The following is a 14060-nucleotide window of genomic DNA, read 5'->3' as shown; positions in this document are numbered from 1 at the left end:
AGCAGGAGTTAGACTCTGTTTTTCACATTTATGGGTGTCTTACACCCCTAACACCCACAAATGTCAAGGAATGACTGTATAGTCATGTGTACGTATATGTGGGCATGTGTGTGTATGTGTATGTATATGTGTATATATGGACATATATGCATATGTAAGTATACATACATTATATAGTTCATTCTAATATAAATGTAGTTGAGTACTTAAAAAACATTATTTTATATAGGAACAGTTCCTTTGTAATGTCTTCTGTTCCCACTGTCTACTGGGTCCTCTATCTTTAACATCCAAGAGCTAAGCAGCCTGAGATATATTTGTAGCCCAGACTCACAAAATTCTAATGACAAAGATCTCAAAAAGACAGATTACAGTTTTTACCTTGCCATTTTTAACGTAATTAATTAAGCTATCAAGGGAAACACTAAAGAATCTCAGGTTTAATGGAAAGATTGAAAGAGGCCTTATTTAAAAAAAAAAAAAAAAGGTATTTTCTCACTTTCTATAAGTAGGTAGCCTCTCCATCTCTCCTTGAATTCCGAGTCTAAAAATGACTTCATCACCTATTACTGCTTTCACTAATTCACAACCCAGAGGGGGGAAAATTAAAATGAGTAAAACATAAAAGAAAATAACTTTCTCACAAGAATAAACCAATATTCACATAGAGCTACTCATCTGGCTGAACTTAAAGAGGAATTATTTGAAGAGAAAGCAATAGATCCAGCAGAATTTATCTCCAAGTATCATACAGAAAATACAATACCCACCAAAAAGACAGAAAACCAATACATGGTCCAGAAAACAAAGTGACCTGGGATTAAACATAAGGAAAGCCCAACTTTTAATTATTTGTATTGGGGTGACAAGAAATACTGGGACAGAGATTACTCCCTAGTACACAATACCTGGGCCAAATCATCTGGCTCATCAAGAAACCGGACAGAAGTTGATCTAGACTTGTGTAGTCTAGAACCCTGTGGTTCTCTGGAGTCCCTGAGTGGTGAGGAAGACCGCATATCATGATGGCTATCTTTACAATTGAAAAGAAAAATAAAGAGGGGAAAAAAAGCAACATGAACACAAAAGCACCCTGAAATTTAATCAACATAAGAGATACATATATACTACAGATACACTCACACAGAGATTCTCATATACATATTCACATCTAATCAAGTATTAATTATATTCCAATTTCAACATTCTCCTAATAAAACAGTCACACTGTACAAAATAACTTGCAATTTTGTTCTGAAAAGATATCAGTCACAGATAGTTGAGAATTAGAATTAGTCACTGAAATAAAGCTTTTCTTTTAAAATTTGAGAAAATTATACAAATTAAAATCATTTGTATGTTCCTTGAAATATGACTAATAATTATTCAACAAATATTAAATTTAAAAGCTCAGTTAAAGCCTTAGACATTAGTATTGATTGGCTTCCTTTACCAAGAAAATAATAAAAATAACAGTATCAGAGGTTTCTAAAAATAACCAATGAAAGTCATCACCCACAGCAAGGCAGTGGCCTGGATATAATCACAATTTAAAAACTGATTTGACTCCACTGCCTAGATATTGGCTACTAGGACTTGCCTCCACTCTTATTCTAATGCTGAAAAACAGCAATAACTGTATTAGAAAGAGATGACTTCTTATAAGCCACCTCTACTCATAAAACAAATAAAGAAAATGTTTAAACAATTGTAAGTATACCAAACCATATGTGTGTGTACCTATAAATATAGCTAAGTATATGTCCCCATATCACACACACACACACACACACACACACACACACACACACACACACACACACATTATAGAAAGCTGCTAAAAGCCATCTCTAATAGTCCAATTTTCCCAAATTCTACCATAATGGGAGAAAAGATACCATACTCTCAAAAATCTTCCAATTCTAACTTTTGCATTATGTTGCATTTGGGTTGTCTTTTTTGTGTATGGAGGAACAAGGGAGTGACAATTATATTTCTAGTCCTACAAGGTATAATTATGCAGTCTATGAATTGCGACAATCACATTCATAGTCATAACAGGCCATATACTTCAGAAAAAAAAAATGTTTCTAGCACTCTCAACAACAGCATCATCTGATCTGCACCATTTTTATGTTATTACATCTAAAAGTTTTTTTCTTGAGTTTTCCTTGATTTAGAACAATATTAAATTTTAACCTTAATTTTTAGAACTTCTTAAATTTTTACCTGTTACATTGGGGCCATCCAGATCACTTACATACAAACTCGAAAGAGAAGCACTTCTTACTTCAGAGTTTCTGAATAAACGTTGACTTCTTAATTGCCCTATTGATTGCTCCAAAGTCTCTCTTAACTGCATTAAAGAATAAAGTTGGTTTTATTCCCTTTTAAATAACTTTCCAACACAAAAAAAGCTAGAATAAACAAGATGAGAGAGTTAATTGGCTCTTTGTTAAGCACTTAATTCTTGGAAAAATTTGGACCACAAAAAGTTTTTTTAAATAAATGTTATACTATGAGAAATAAAAATAACGAGTAGAATCAATGCAAGTTTGTTGAAAATGTATTAGTAAATATTATTTGAAAATGATAATAGTTGTTCCTTTCCAATCTACTCTACTCCTATACTAAAAAAATAAAATAAAATCATATTTTTCTTTACTATATATTTAGGGTTCTCACTATTTCCAATAAACTAAAAAATTCCCTCAAAAGCACTATTTTTAACTAGATATTAAAAACATTAATTGTAATGACAATATTAAGAAAATTAATTTATACTTTTATGGTTTACCAATAAAATTACCAATATTGCATAGAACTTAATAAAATAACAAAATTCATTTTAAAAATATATAACAAGGGAAATGATGAAAAGAAATCAGGATTGAGAAGAAATAAAATTAAAAGGGAAAATATATTATAAAGCAGCAATATCAAAACCATCTGGAATTAATTTAAAAATAATGAGAAAGGAATGGAACATAACAGATAAAGAGGAATTAGAAAACAACAGAACTCAATAATTTAATATTTGAAAAAACTAGAAAGCATAAATTATTGGGAAGACAACCTTCTTGTTCAAAAGGGAAAAAAACTGCTACAAAAAATAGGAAGCATTCTAGCAGAAATTAGGATTAGACCACAGTTTATACCACATTCCATAATAAATGGATACTAATCTAAATGGATTCCATATGGATATTCAATATTCCAAATGGATACTTAACATTAATATTAAAATCTATAATATAAAAAAATTAGAAGAGAAAAAAAAATTATACATCTCTTGTATCTATGGGTATGAGATGTATTCTTGACCAAATAAGATATGACAGCAAAAAAAAAAAAACAGATAACCTTGATTATATGAAACTGAAAACTTTCTGACAAAATTAATGCACCAAGGATAAGAAAGGAAAAATCAAATGGGGCATGGGAGGGAAGAATCTGTGAAATTTCCCTGATAAGGGATTGGTATCCAAGATATATACACACACTCATTCACACACACACATACATAAATATATATATGCACATACATATATATATATATATATATACTCATATATATTCACACACACACACACACACACACACACACACACACACACACACATTAAATGCCTTTTTGCTACTTACACAGCTTCTGCTTTAACTCAGGCCCTCATGACCTGACACACCTAGGGTTTTTTAAACTTTATCCACTCACAAGCTTTCTTCACCTGAGAAATTTCTACCTGATTCTAGGTATATAAGTATATAAAATATGTATACAAATCAAACATTTACTAATAATACATCATAATTTCGTGACCACATTCAGTTACAATTCCTCACATGGGTTTACAAACCAACTGGGACCCATAGCCTAACTGGTATCACTGCCCCAAATGACCCCTCTTCCAGAATCTTCTTCACATCACTGTCAAAGGGGTCTTCCTTAAGCAGAGTATGCCTGTTCACTAGGCAATAAACTTCAGTGAGTCTTTACATCTTCTAATGTAAAATTCTCTGTTAGCTTTTAAATGTTTCAACTGATCTTAATCTATCTTCCTACTACTGTTATGTTACCCATCATCCTGAAATCATATCTAATCAAAGTGAGCTGTTTTTGTGATCTATATAGAACATACCATCAATCTCTGGGAAGATGCAATTCAAGCCTTTCCTGATCCTTTCCCTTTTCCCTTTCAAATGATATACACTTACTATTTTGTATTTACTGTCTTCACTGGAAGAATTGGGAGAAGGGATTGTTTTATTTTTTGTACTTTTATTCTCAGTTCCTCACACATAGTGGGCTCTTAATGCTTAGTGACTGACTGAATAAAACACTATTCATTTACAATAAAAATTCTAAAAAATACTAAATATGCTAAATATTAAAAAATATATATAAATACTAAAATACTACTTACAATACTAGTAACCACACTCCAAAATATTAGTAAAGAAAAAAGAAGTAAATGAGAAAGTACAAAAGAGGAGACTTTTACAGAAATTCTATAAAGGAATTCTTCCTAGGTGATTTCAGATCACCTATGATTCTCTTTCATGTTAATAAATGTAACAGACACTTAACAACTTAAGGCTTTCCTTTTTCCCCAATAAAGATTTTCTTTCTAATATGACTTATATGCTCATCTGTGAGAGAAGATGGTTACGTTTGAAGACTTGTTGCATTACTGTTTTGAGGGGATTTTTTTCATTTTTTTGTTTTTGCTTTGACATTTAATACCTTTTAAACCTAGTGTCCCCCTACCTTTTGAGTCTTCTTACATCTTAATTTTCCATCTGTTCTCTTTGATCCAATGACACTAGCCTCCTTGTTATTTCACGAACAAAATACTCCATCTTTTTATTCCAGGCATCTTCTTTGGCTTTTGTGTCCATACCTGGAATGTTCTTCATCTCTGCTATCTGGCTTCCTTAAAAACTGAAATGAATCCCCACTTACCATAAGAAATCTTTCTCAACCACTTTTAGTTCAGTGCATTCCCACTTTTAATTATTTCCTAATTATCCTGTATATAACTTGTTTCTACATACTTTTTTGCTTCATTCAACTGTGAGCTCCTAGAGGATAGGGATGGTCTTAACCTGTTTTTGTATATCAAACACAATACAGTGCCTGGGGCATAATAATTACTTTTAAAATGTTTATTGGCTGGCTGGTTCACAAAAACAAAGAAGAAAGGGGGCCAGCAGAGAAAAAGTGGGAGAGATTTTCTTGAGGCAATTACAAAAGCAAAATGAGAGAGAAGTCAGGAAGCTGCTTGAGTTCTCGCAGTTTCCCTTGACAACCTCATGAAAACAAACCTCTGAACAGAGTCTGATAGATTGAAATCATTCTACAGCTCAAGATAGAGTGGAAGGACTTCAAAAAAGGTGAAAACGGTGTTCAGCCAGCTCAGACAGTATCTAGGAAAGTCACTGAGAGAGTCTTAATCACAGAAGATCAGCAATGGAGACCATCAGTCCTGGATCAATAGCAGGGCAGATCAATGGGGCATCCTCCAGTCCAACTGCATAAGGCAAATTGCCAGCCAAAAAAACAAGATGTTTCCTGGAGAAAGCAGGTACCTTCTGCTGTGAGCAAGACACCAAACAGAAAAAGCCTCTATGTTCAAAAGCAGAACTCAACCATAAAAGGCACAAAAGAGAAAATTTTAAAAGAGAAGGAAAGAAAATGAGCAAGAAACATAAAAGAATTTTGACCATATCTAATATGGTTACAGGGAAGACCAAAACATCTCTCAAAAAGTGATATGAAGCCCAAAGAGGCTTCTTGGAAGTGCTCAAAAAAGATTTTAAAAGGCAAATAAGAAAAGTAGAAAAAATGAGAAAAACAAGAAATATGCAACAGAGGGTCAACAGCTTGGAAAAGGATGGTAAAAACTGACTTAAAAAAACATTCCTTAAAAAAATGTTATTGATCAATCTTTTTAAAAAATCCACTGAAGAAAACATCTTGAAAAGTATAATTAATCAAATGGAAAAAGAGATACAAAGGTTAACTGAAGAAAATCATACATTAAAAACTAGAATGGGGAAACAGAAGCTAATGACTCCTGGAGACAACAAAAATTATTCAAACAAACTTTTTGAAAAGAATAAAAAAAATGGAAGAATGTAAAATTGGAAATATAAATATAATTCAAATGTAAACATTGATTAAGTAGTTAACCTAGAATATATTAACAGGAGAGACAATTCAAAAATGACTGATGTACTGAAGGCCATGACCAAAGGTATTAAGCCTGGATATCATTCTTCAAGAGATCATCAAGGAAAATTACCCTAAAATACTAGAAACAGAGAGGGAAATAGTCATTGAAAGAATACACTGATCACCTCTATAAAGAGATCCTACAAGGAAAACCCCAAAGACAATTGTGTCAAAACTCCAGAACTATAATTTGAAGGAAAACATTGCAAGCTGCCAGATAAAAACAATTCAAAAATTGAAGAGCAATAGTCAGAATTACCCATGATCTGGCAGCTTTTATAATAAAGATCAGAGAGCCTGAAATACCATATTCCAAAAGGCAAAGGACCTAGGATTACAACCAAGAATTAACTACCAAGAGAGACTGAGCATCATCTTTCAGGGGAAGAGACAGAGCTTCAATAAAGTAAAAGAATTTCAATCATTTCTATTGAAAAAAAAACAACTAAGTAGAAAATTTGATCTTCAAGATCAAGCATCAAATTTTATGTTTTAAGAGAAGCACAAAAAAGGTAAATAGGAGGGATATATGTGTGTGTGTGTGTATGTTAACACATATATATTCCTCCTATTCACAGATACATCTGTATATATATACATATGTATGTATAATTTAAAGGTTAAACTGTTTATATTCCTAGATAGGAAAATGATATATGTAACTCTTATGAACTTTATTTGTTGTTGGTGCAGTTAGAGGGAGTACATGTGGATGGAAGATGTGGATACGAATGGAATCTGATGTGATGATATCAAAGAAAAAACATAAAAGGGTGGTAAAAGGATTATACAGGGAGAAGAGGAAAGGGGAGGTAAAAAGGGACAAATCTGGATCACATGTAGAAGAACAAAAGACCTATTACAATAGTGGGAAAGAAGAGAGGGAGATGAGCATTGTCTGAAGTTGATTTTGTCAGTCATTGACTGAAAAAGGGAATAACAATCATTCAATTGGGTATAGATATATGTCTTACCCTATAAGGAAATAGGGGGGAAAGGGAACAAAAAGGGAGGGACTAGATAGAGGAGAGGGCAGAAACACTAAGAAAAAGAGGTAAGAGAGGGGAGGACAGGTAGAGGGCAGGATGAGTTAGAAACAAAACATACTAAAGAGGGACAGGGTGAGAAGAGAAAATAAAAGTATATACAGTGGAAAAAATAGGATGGAGGGAAATACAGAACTAATAATCATAACTTTGAATGTACATAGGATAAATTCTTCCATAAAATGGAAGTGAATAGCAAAGTGGATTAATCCTACAATATGTTGTTGACAAACAGAAAGATACATACAGAGTAAAGATAAAAGGCTGGAGGAGAATTTATTAAGCTTCAGCTGAAGCAATAAAAGCAGGGGTAGCCATCTTCATCTCAGATAAAGTAAAGAGATAAGGAAGGAAACTACATGTTATTAAAGGGTACCATAGATAATGAAATAGTATTGATACTAAATGTATAATGCACCAAGTGATAGAGCACTCAAATTCTTAGAGAAGTTAAGCTAATAACAGAAAGAAACAGACAGCAAAACTATATTGTGGAAGACCTCAACTTCCTCTTCTCAGAATTAGTAAATCTAACCATAAAACAAACAAGAAACAAACTAAGGAAGTTAATAGAATCCTAGAAAACTTAGCTATGAGATAATTGCAAAAGCATTAGAGATGAAAAGGATAAGAAGAGTGTTCAAAAAGGTCATATCTACAAAATGACAGAATGAACATTTTTTGCCATAGCTCCTGCATAGTCTCCTCCACAATAACCTAGAGAGCATACATACCTAAACAAATTCTGATTGGGAAAGCAAGGAAAAAATCATAGTAAACCATTTTACCAGCCATGGGTAGCTTAGAAAGGTCTGCAGACACCAGGGTCATGTTTATGCAGGGGAGTAGAACACCTGAAACAGCTTAAAATAGAAATGGCACAACAGTAGCAGCAATGAGCAGCTTAACATCCAGGGATACCTGGAAAAAAAGAAATCCAAAGGGAGTCCTAAGTTAGCACTAAGAGCAAAAATAGATGACATCTGGAAGCTGTCACCTAATGATCAGTTCCAGAGGAGATAGGAGTGGTTACAATTGTGAGGAAGCAGGGGTCTTTACTGGCATAAAGAGCAAGGAAGAAGTTTCACCTTGTGGCTCCAGGTCAAGAAAAGAGTAGGTATTAATCTCTAATTTTTAGCCCTGTACATAAGCCTACACTGAAATAAGCAGATGAAGGAGAAACCAGCAGCTCAGTCATTCTGAATCTGAAGAATTTCTTAATGGCTAAAAATGGCTAGGCACAAAATTCAAGAGAAATGTGAAAAGGTAAACAGGAATAAGAAATCATAAGGATCTAAAGAAAACTGAATTGTTTGCACTTCTATATGGGAAGCCAATATATGTAAGCGCTTGAGATTTTATTATCACTAAAACTGTTTAAGGAAAGCTACAAGTGGATGGGTATGATTCTATTATGTTCAGATAATCTTTAAAAAACAGAAGGTTAAGAAAAAAAACTGGTTTCAAGAGGGAAGAATATACATATACATAGAGAAATGAACAGAAATTCTTCTTATCCAACAAGGAACACAAGGGAAAGGAACTAAGAGAAAAGATCAGAGGGGAGTAAGAAAGAGAATAACAAGGCAATGTTTAGAAGTAAAACAAACTTGAGGAAGGGACAGAGTAAAAGAAAATAGGATAAGTATCATGAACTGATGCTAAGTGAAATGAGCAGAATCAGGAGAATATTGTATAAGGCAACAACAAGATTATGTGATGATCAATTCTGATGGGTGTGGCTCTTTTCAACAATGAACTGACTCAGGCCAATTCTAATAGGCCTGTGATGGAGAGAGCCATCTGCACCCAGAGAGAGGACTGTGAGAACTGAATGTGGATCATAACATAGTGTTTTCACTGTTTTTGTTGTTGCTCTGCTTGCTTTTTGTCCTCTTTCTCACTTTTTTTCCCTTTTTGATCTGATTTTTATTGTGCAGCACGATAAATATGGAAATATGTATAGAAGAACTGCACATGTTTAACATATACGGGATTACCTGCCATCTAGGGAAGGGGAAAGAGGAAGGGAGGAAAATTTTGGAACACTAGGTATTGCAAGGGTATATGGTGAAAATTATATTTGTAAATATTTTGAAAATAAAAAACATTTGGAAAAAATAAAGGATTGGAGCAGAAGAATCTATTATTCTTCAAACGAAGTTTTTAAAAACATAAGGGTAGAAATTATGATCTCAGCCAAGATAGCAAAAATACATGCAAAATAAAGGAAATAAGCAAACTATATTTTGCTAAAAGGTACCACAGTTAAATGAATTACAAAAAGAAAGAATAAAACTACAATAGTAGGGGCCTCAATTTGCACTCTCTCTCAGACCTAGATAAATCTAAGATGAAATAAGTTTTATGGTTTTTTTAAGTAAAAGAGAATACTAGTATTTTAGGTTAGATATGGGAGTCCTCTAAAAATAATGAATAGTACTAAAAAGGAATAAACCTATTTCTCAGCTATGACACATTAACAAAATATTAGTTGTATCTTTTTCTGACAATTATATAATAAAAATTACATTCAATAAAGTTCCTTTAAGGGACAGCTACGTGGTGCCACAGATAGAGGTCAGGTCCTAGCGTTAGAAAGAACTAAGTTCAAATCCAGCCTCAGACACTGGACTCTACTAGTTCTGTGACCTTGGGCAAGTCATTTAATCTAAATTGTCTTACCAAAAAAAAAAAAAAAAAGTAAAAATAAAAATCAATAAATGGCCTTTGAAGCATAGATTAAAAATTAATTTGATGCAAATTAAGACAACTCTAAAATACTACTACATACTTCTCAGATTGGCTAAAATGACAGGAAAGGATAATGTTGGAGGGGATGTGGGAAAACTGGGACACTAATAAATTGTTGGTGGAATTGTAAATGGATCCAACCATTCTAGGGAGCAATTTGGAACTATGTCCAAAAAATTATCGAACTATGTATATACCTTTTGATCCATCAGTGTTTCTACTAGGCTTATATCCCAAAGAGATCTTAAAAAAGGGAAAGGGACCTGTATGTGCAACAATGTTTGTGGCAGCCCTGTTTGTAATGGCTAGAAACTGGAAACTGACTGGATGTCCATCAGTTGAAGAATGGCTGAATAAGTTATGGTATATGAGTGCAGGATGATTTCAGAGAGCCCTGAAGAGACTTAATGAACTGATGCTAAGTGAAATTTGCAGAACCAGGACATCTCTGTTCACGGCAACAAGACTATACGAAGATCAATTCTGATGGATGTGGCTTTCTTTAACAATGAGAGGATTCAGACCAGTTCCAATGATCTTAGGATGAAAAGAGCCATCTACTCCCAAAGGGAAGACTATGGGAACTGAGTGTGGTTGACAACATAGGATTTTCATTCTTTTGTTGTTATTTGCTTACATTTTATTTTGCTTGCTTTTTTTCTTCTGCGGCACAATACTTGGGTAAACACGTATTGGATTTAACATATATTTCTACCATGTTTGATATTTATTGGACTATTTGCCATCTAGGAAAGGGCATAGGGGAAGGAGGGGTGGGGAATTGGAATACAGGGTTTTGCAAGGGCTAATATTGAAGAACTGTCCACATGTATATTTTGAAAAATAAAAAGCTTTATTAAAAATTTTTAAAAACTAATTTGGAACTGAATAACCTAATCCTAAAAATGAGTAAGTCAAAAAATCAATCATTAAAATAATCAATAATATATTTAAAATAATGACAATAATGAGACAACATTCCAAAATTGGTAGAATGAAGTGTAAACCATACTTGGGAGAAAATTTATTTCTCTAAAATTTTTGTTCAAAAATATAAGGCAATGAATTAAGCATGAAAGTTAAAAAAAAAAAAAAACTAGAAATAACAACAAATTAAAAATCCCCAGGTAAACACCAAAACAGAAATGCTAGAAATCAAAGGAGAGATTAATAAAACTAAAAGCAAATAAAAATACTGAACTAATAGTACTAAGAATTGATTTAAAAAAAACACACACCATAAAATAAACCATTGACAATTTGACATAAAGGGAGAAAAAAAAAGAAGGAAACAAACTTATCAGTATCAAAATTAAAAGGGCAAATATACAACCACTGAAGATTAAATAAATGTAATTATTAAGAGCTATTTTACCCAACTATATATTTTGCCCAACTATTTTTGCTAATAAAAGAGACATCTAAAGGTGATGAATATTTACAAAAATATGAATTGCCCAGATAAATGGAATAAAAACGGGAATAATTAAATAACCTATATCAGAAAAAGTAATTGAACAAATTATATATGAACTCCCTACAAACACACAGACACAAACACACACACACACACACCCAGTATCAGATAAATTTAGAATTGAATTTACCAAATACTTAAAGAACAATTCCAATGTTATATAAGTAGTTTTTTTAAAAAATCAGTAAATAAGTTCTATCAAATAAAAAGTCACAAATAGTCCCTAAATCAGGGAAGGCAAAGACAGAGAAAGACAGAGAAAGAAAACTATTGACTAATTTCCCTAATGAATTTTTTTAAACAATAACAAAAAGATTTCAGCAATACATCGCAAAAATCTCACACTATGACCAGACTGGTTTTATACCAAGAACCAGAATCAGTTCAGTATTAGGAAAACTATAAACTGAGTATTATCTGTATTGGATTATTATCTGTAATGGAGATGAACTAGCAGCCTTTCCAATAAGATCAGGATCAAAGCAAAGATGTACCTTATCATTATTGTTCCTTAATATTGTACTATAAATGCTAGCTGTAACAATAACACAAGAAAAAAATTGAAGGAATAAGCATAAGCAATAAGCAAATATAACTATCACCTTCTGCAGATGATATGATGGATTACTTAGAGAACCCAAGAGAGACAATAAAAACATTAGTTAAAACAATTAACAACTTCAGCAAATTTACAGGACATAAAATAAATCTACACAAATTACCACACAGTAACAACAAAACCCAGAAAGAAGAGATGGAAAGAGAATTTCCATTTAAAACAATTGCAGAAAGTATAAAATTACTAGAAATCTACCTATCAAGACATACAGGAACTATATGAACACAATTACAAAAAACTATTCATACAAATAAAGAGTGCTCCAAACAATTGGAAAAATATTGCTTTTTTATGAGTAGGCTTGGCCAAGATAATAAAAATGACAATAGCACTTAAATGAATTTGCTTATTCATTATCATAGTGATCAGACTACCAATGAACTACTTTATAGTGCTAAAAAAAAAAAAATTTCAACTGAAGGAATAAAAGACAAGAATATCAAGGGAAACATTTTTTTTTTAATGTGAAGGAAGAGGAAAGGTAGTAATACTGGATTTTAAACTTTACTAAGCTATAATCATCAAAACAATGTGATACTGGATTTTTAAAAACTGAGTGGTTGACCTAGGGAAAAGATTAGGTAAAAAATATACAGAACCAAATAAGCACAGTAACCTAATGTTTGTCAACCCAAACATTCTAGCTATTGAGGCAAGGACTCACTATTTGACAAAAACTGCTTAGAAAATTGTAAAGGAAGAAATCAGACACAGACCAACGTTTGATATCATGTACCAAGAAAAGCTCAAAATGAATACATGACTTAGAAGTAAAGGGTGATATCAAAAGCAAATCAGTGGAGCATAGAAGAAATAGCCTGTCAAATCCACAGAGAGGGGAAGAGTTCATGACCAACAAGAGAAATGCTCACAGAAGAGGATACTTTTGATTTAATGTATTTCTGAGCTCAATTTTATTTCTATCCTTCCTTATTTTGACCAGTTGAGGTAAGGGTAAAATTCAAATGCCAGTTATTCTTGAAGCTACCTCTTCTTATTTATATATATTTATATCTGCATATTCTCTGTAAGATAGTTTTCCCTAAAATTCCTTTCCCTATCTCACCATTCTTCACAATGTTCTTCTCTTTTTTTTCAATTCCTTTCTCAAGATCTTCAAGACATAACTGAACTATTTATAGGCTCTGCCTAATAGAACTCCCTCTATGACTCTTAATGATATGATTCAGAGGAGAAATATGTATGACTTTACCATAGCTGAATGCAAGCAGTTTATCCTTCTTTAATCCTTTATCATTATTCATTGTGTTTATTTTTTATGCTTCCCTTCATTGTCTATTTAACATAAAGTTAATCTGACAAAAGATTTTAGAAGAAACTGATTGGAAAATTAATTTTATAGATAATATTTTTATTCCTTGCAATTTATTTTTCTTTGCCTTTAAAACTATGAAAATCCACAACACTAACCTTTTGTGAAATCAAACAGGAAAGATTATGATTTCCAACACATTCTTATTCCACCATCTGTTGCTAAAATGCAGAAAACAGTAGTTGTTGCTATTTAATTTACTAACAGATCAATGACTCCTGCTGTTATGAGTATAACTCCATCCATATTATGGTATGGAGAAACACAAATATGCAATCATCTTTCCTGAATTTAGTAACTTCTTTCCTCTTAGCATGTTAGATTTTCAAGTGAGTTTGATCTTTTTTTTAGGGAAAGTCCTATATCTAAGTTTTTTGTATATCATACAAAATTTATATTCACATGTTTTAAGATGATTTGAAACTATCCCCACAAAAGATTTTTTAATGATCATTGAACAAGAAAATACATGCTAAGTGGAAAATGTTCTTAATAACAAAGCATTGCATTAGAAGAGAGCCAAGATATATACCAACATTGCTCAAAAAAAGAACCTAAGCATATTAATTAAAAATGTTTTGAGGGCAACTAGATAG

The 14060-nt window shown here is 32.3% G+C and overlaps 1 protein-coding gene across 1 annotated transcript in view; it reads right to left on the bottom strand.

The window, feature by feature from the left end:
- The window catches only part of CEP128 (centrosomal protein 128), a 547917-nt gene that overhangs the window by 495946 nt on the left and 37911 nt on the right, over positions 1-14060 (bottom strand). The window contains exons 6-7 of the mRNA XM_051973667.1: positions 2230-2356; positions 909-1033 (exon numbers count right to left, since the gene is read on the bottom strand). Coding sequence (XP_051829627.1) covers positions 909-1033; positions 2230-2356 — 252 coding nt within the window. The remainder of the gene's footprint in view (positions 1-908; positions 1034-2229; positions 2357-14060) is intronic.

This window comes from Antechinus flavipes, chromosome 2 (assembly GCF_016432865.1).
Source record: "Antechinus flavipes isolate AdamAnt ecotype Samford, QLD, Australia chromosome 2, AdamAnt_v2, whole genome shotgun sequence".
Classification (NCBI taxonomy): domain Eukaryota; kingdom Metazoa; phylum Chordata; class Mammalia; order Dasyuromorphia; family Dasyuridae; genus Antechinus; species Antechinus flavipes.
The sequence above is the reverse complement of the archived record's forward strand: the minus strand, read 5'-3'. Positions and strand labels throughout refer to the sequence as shown.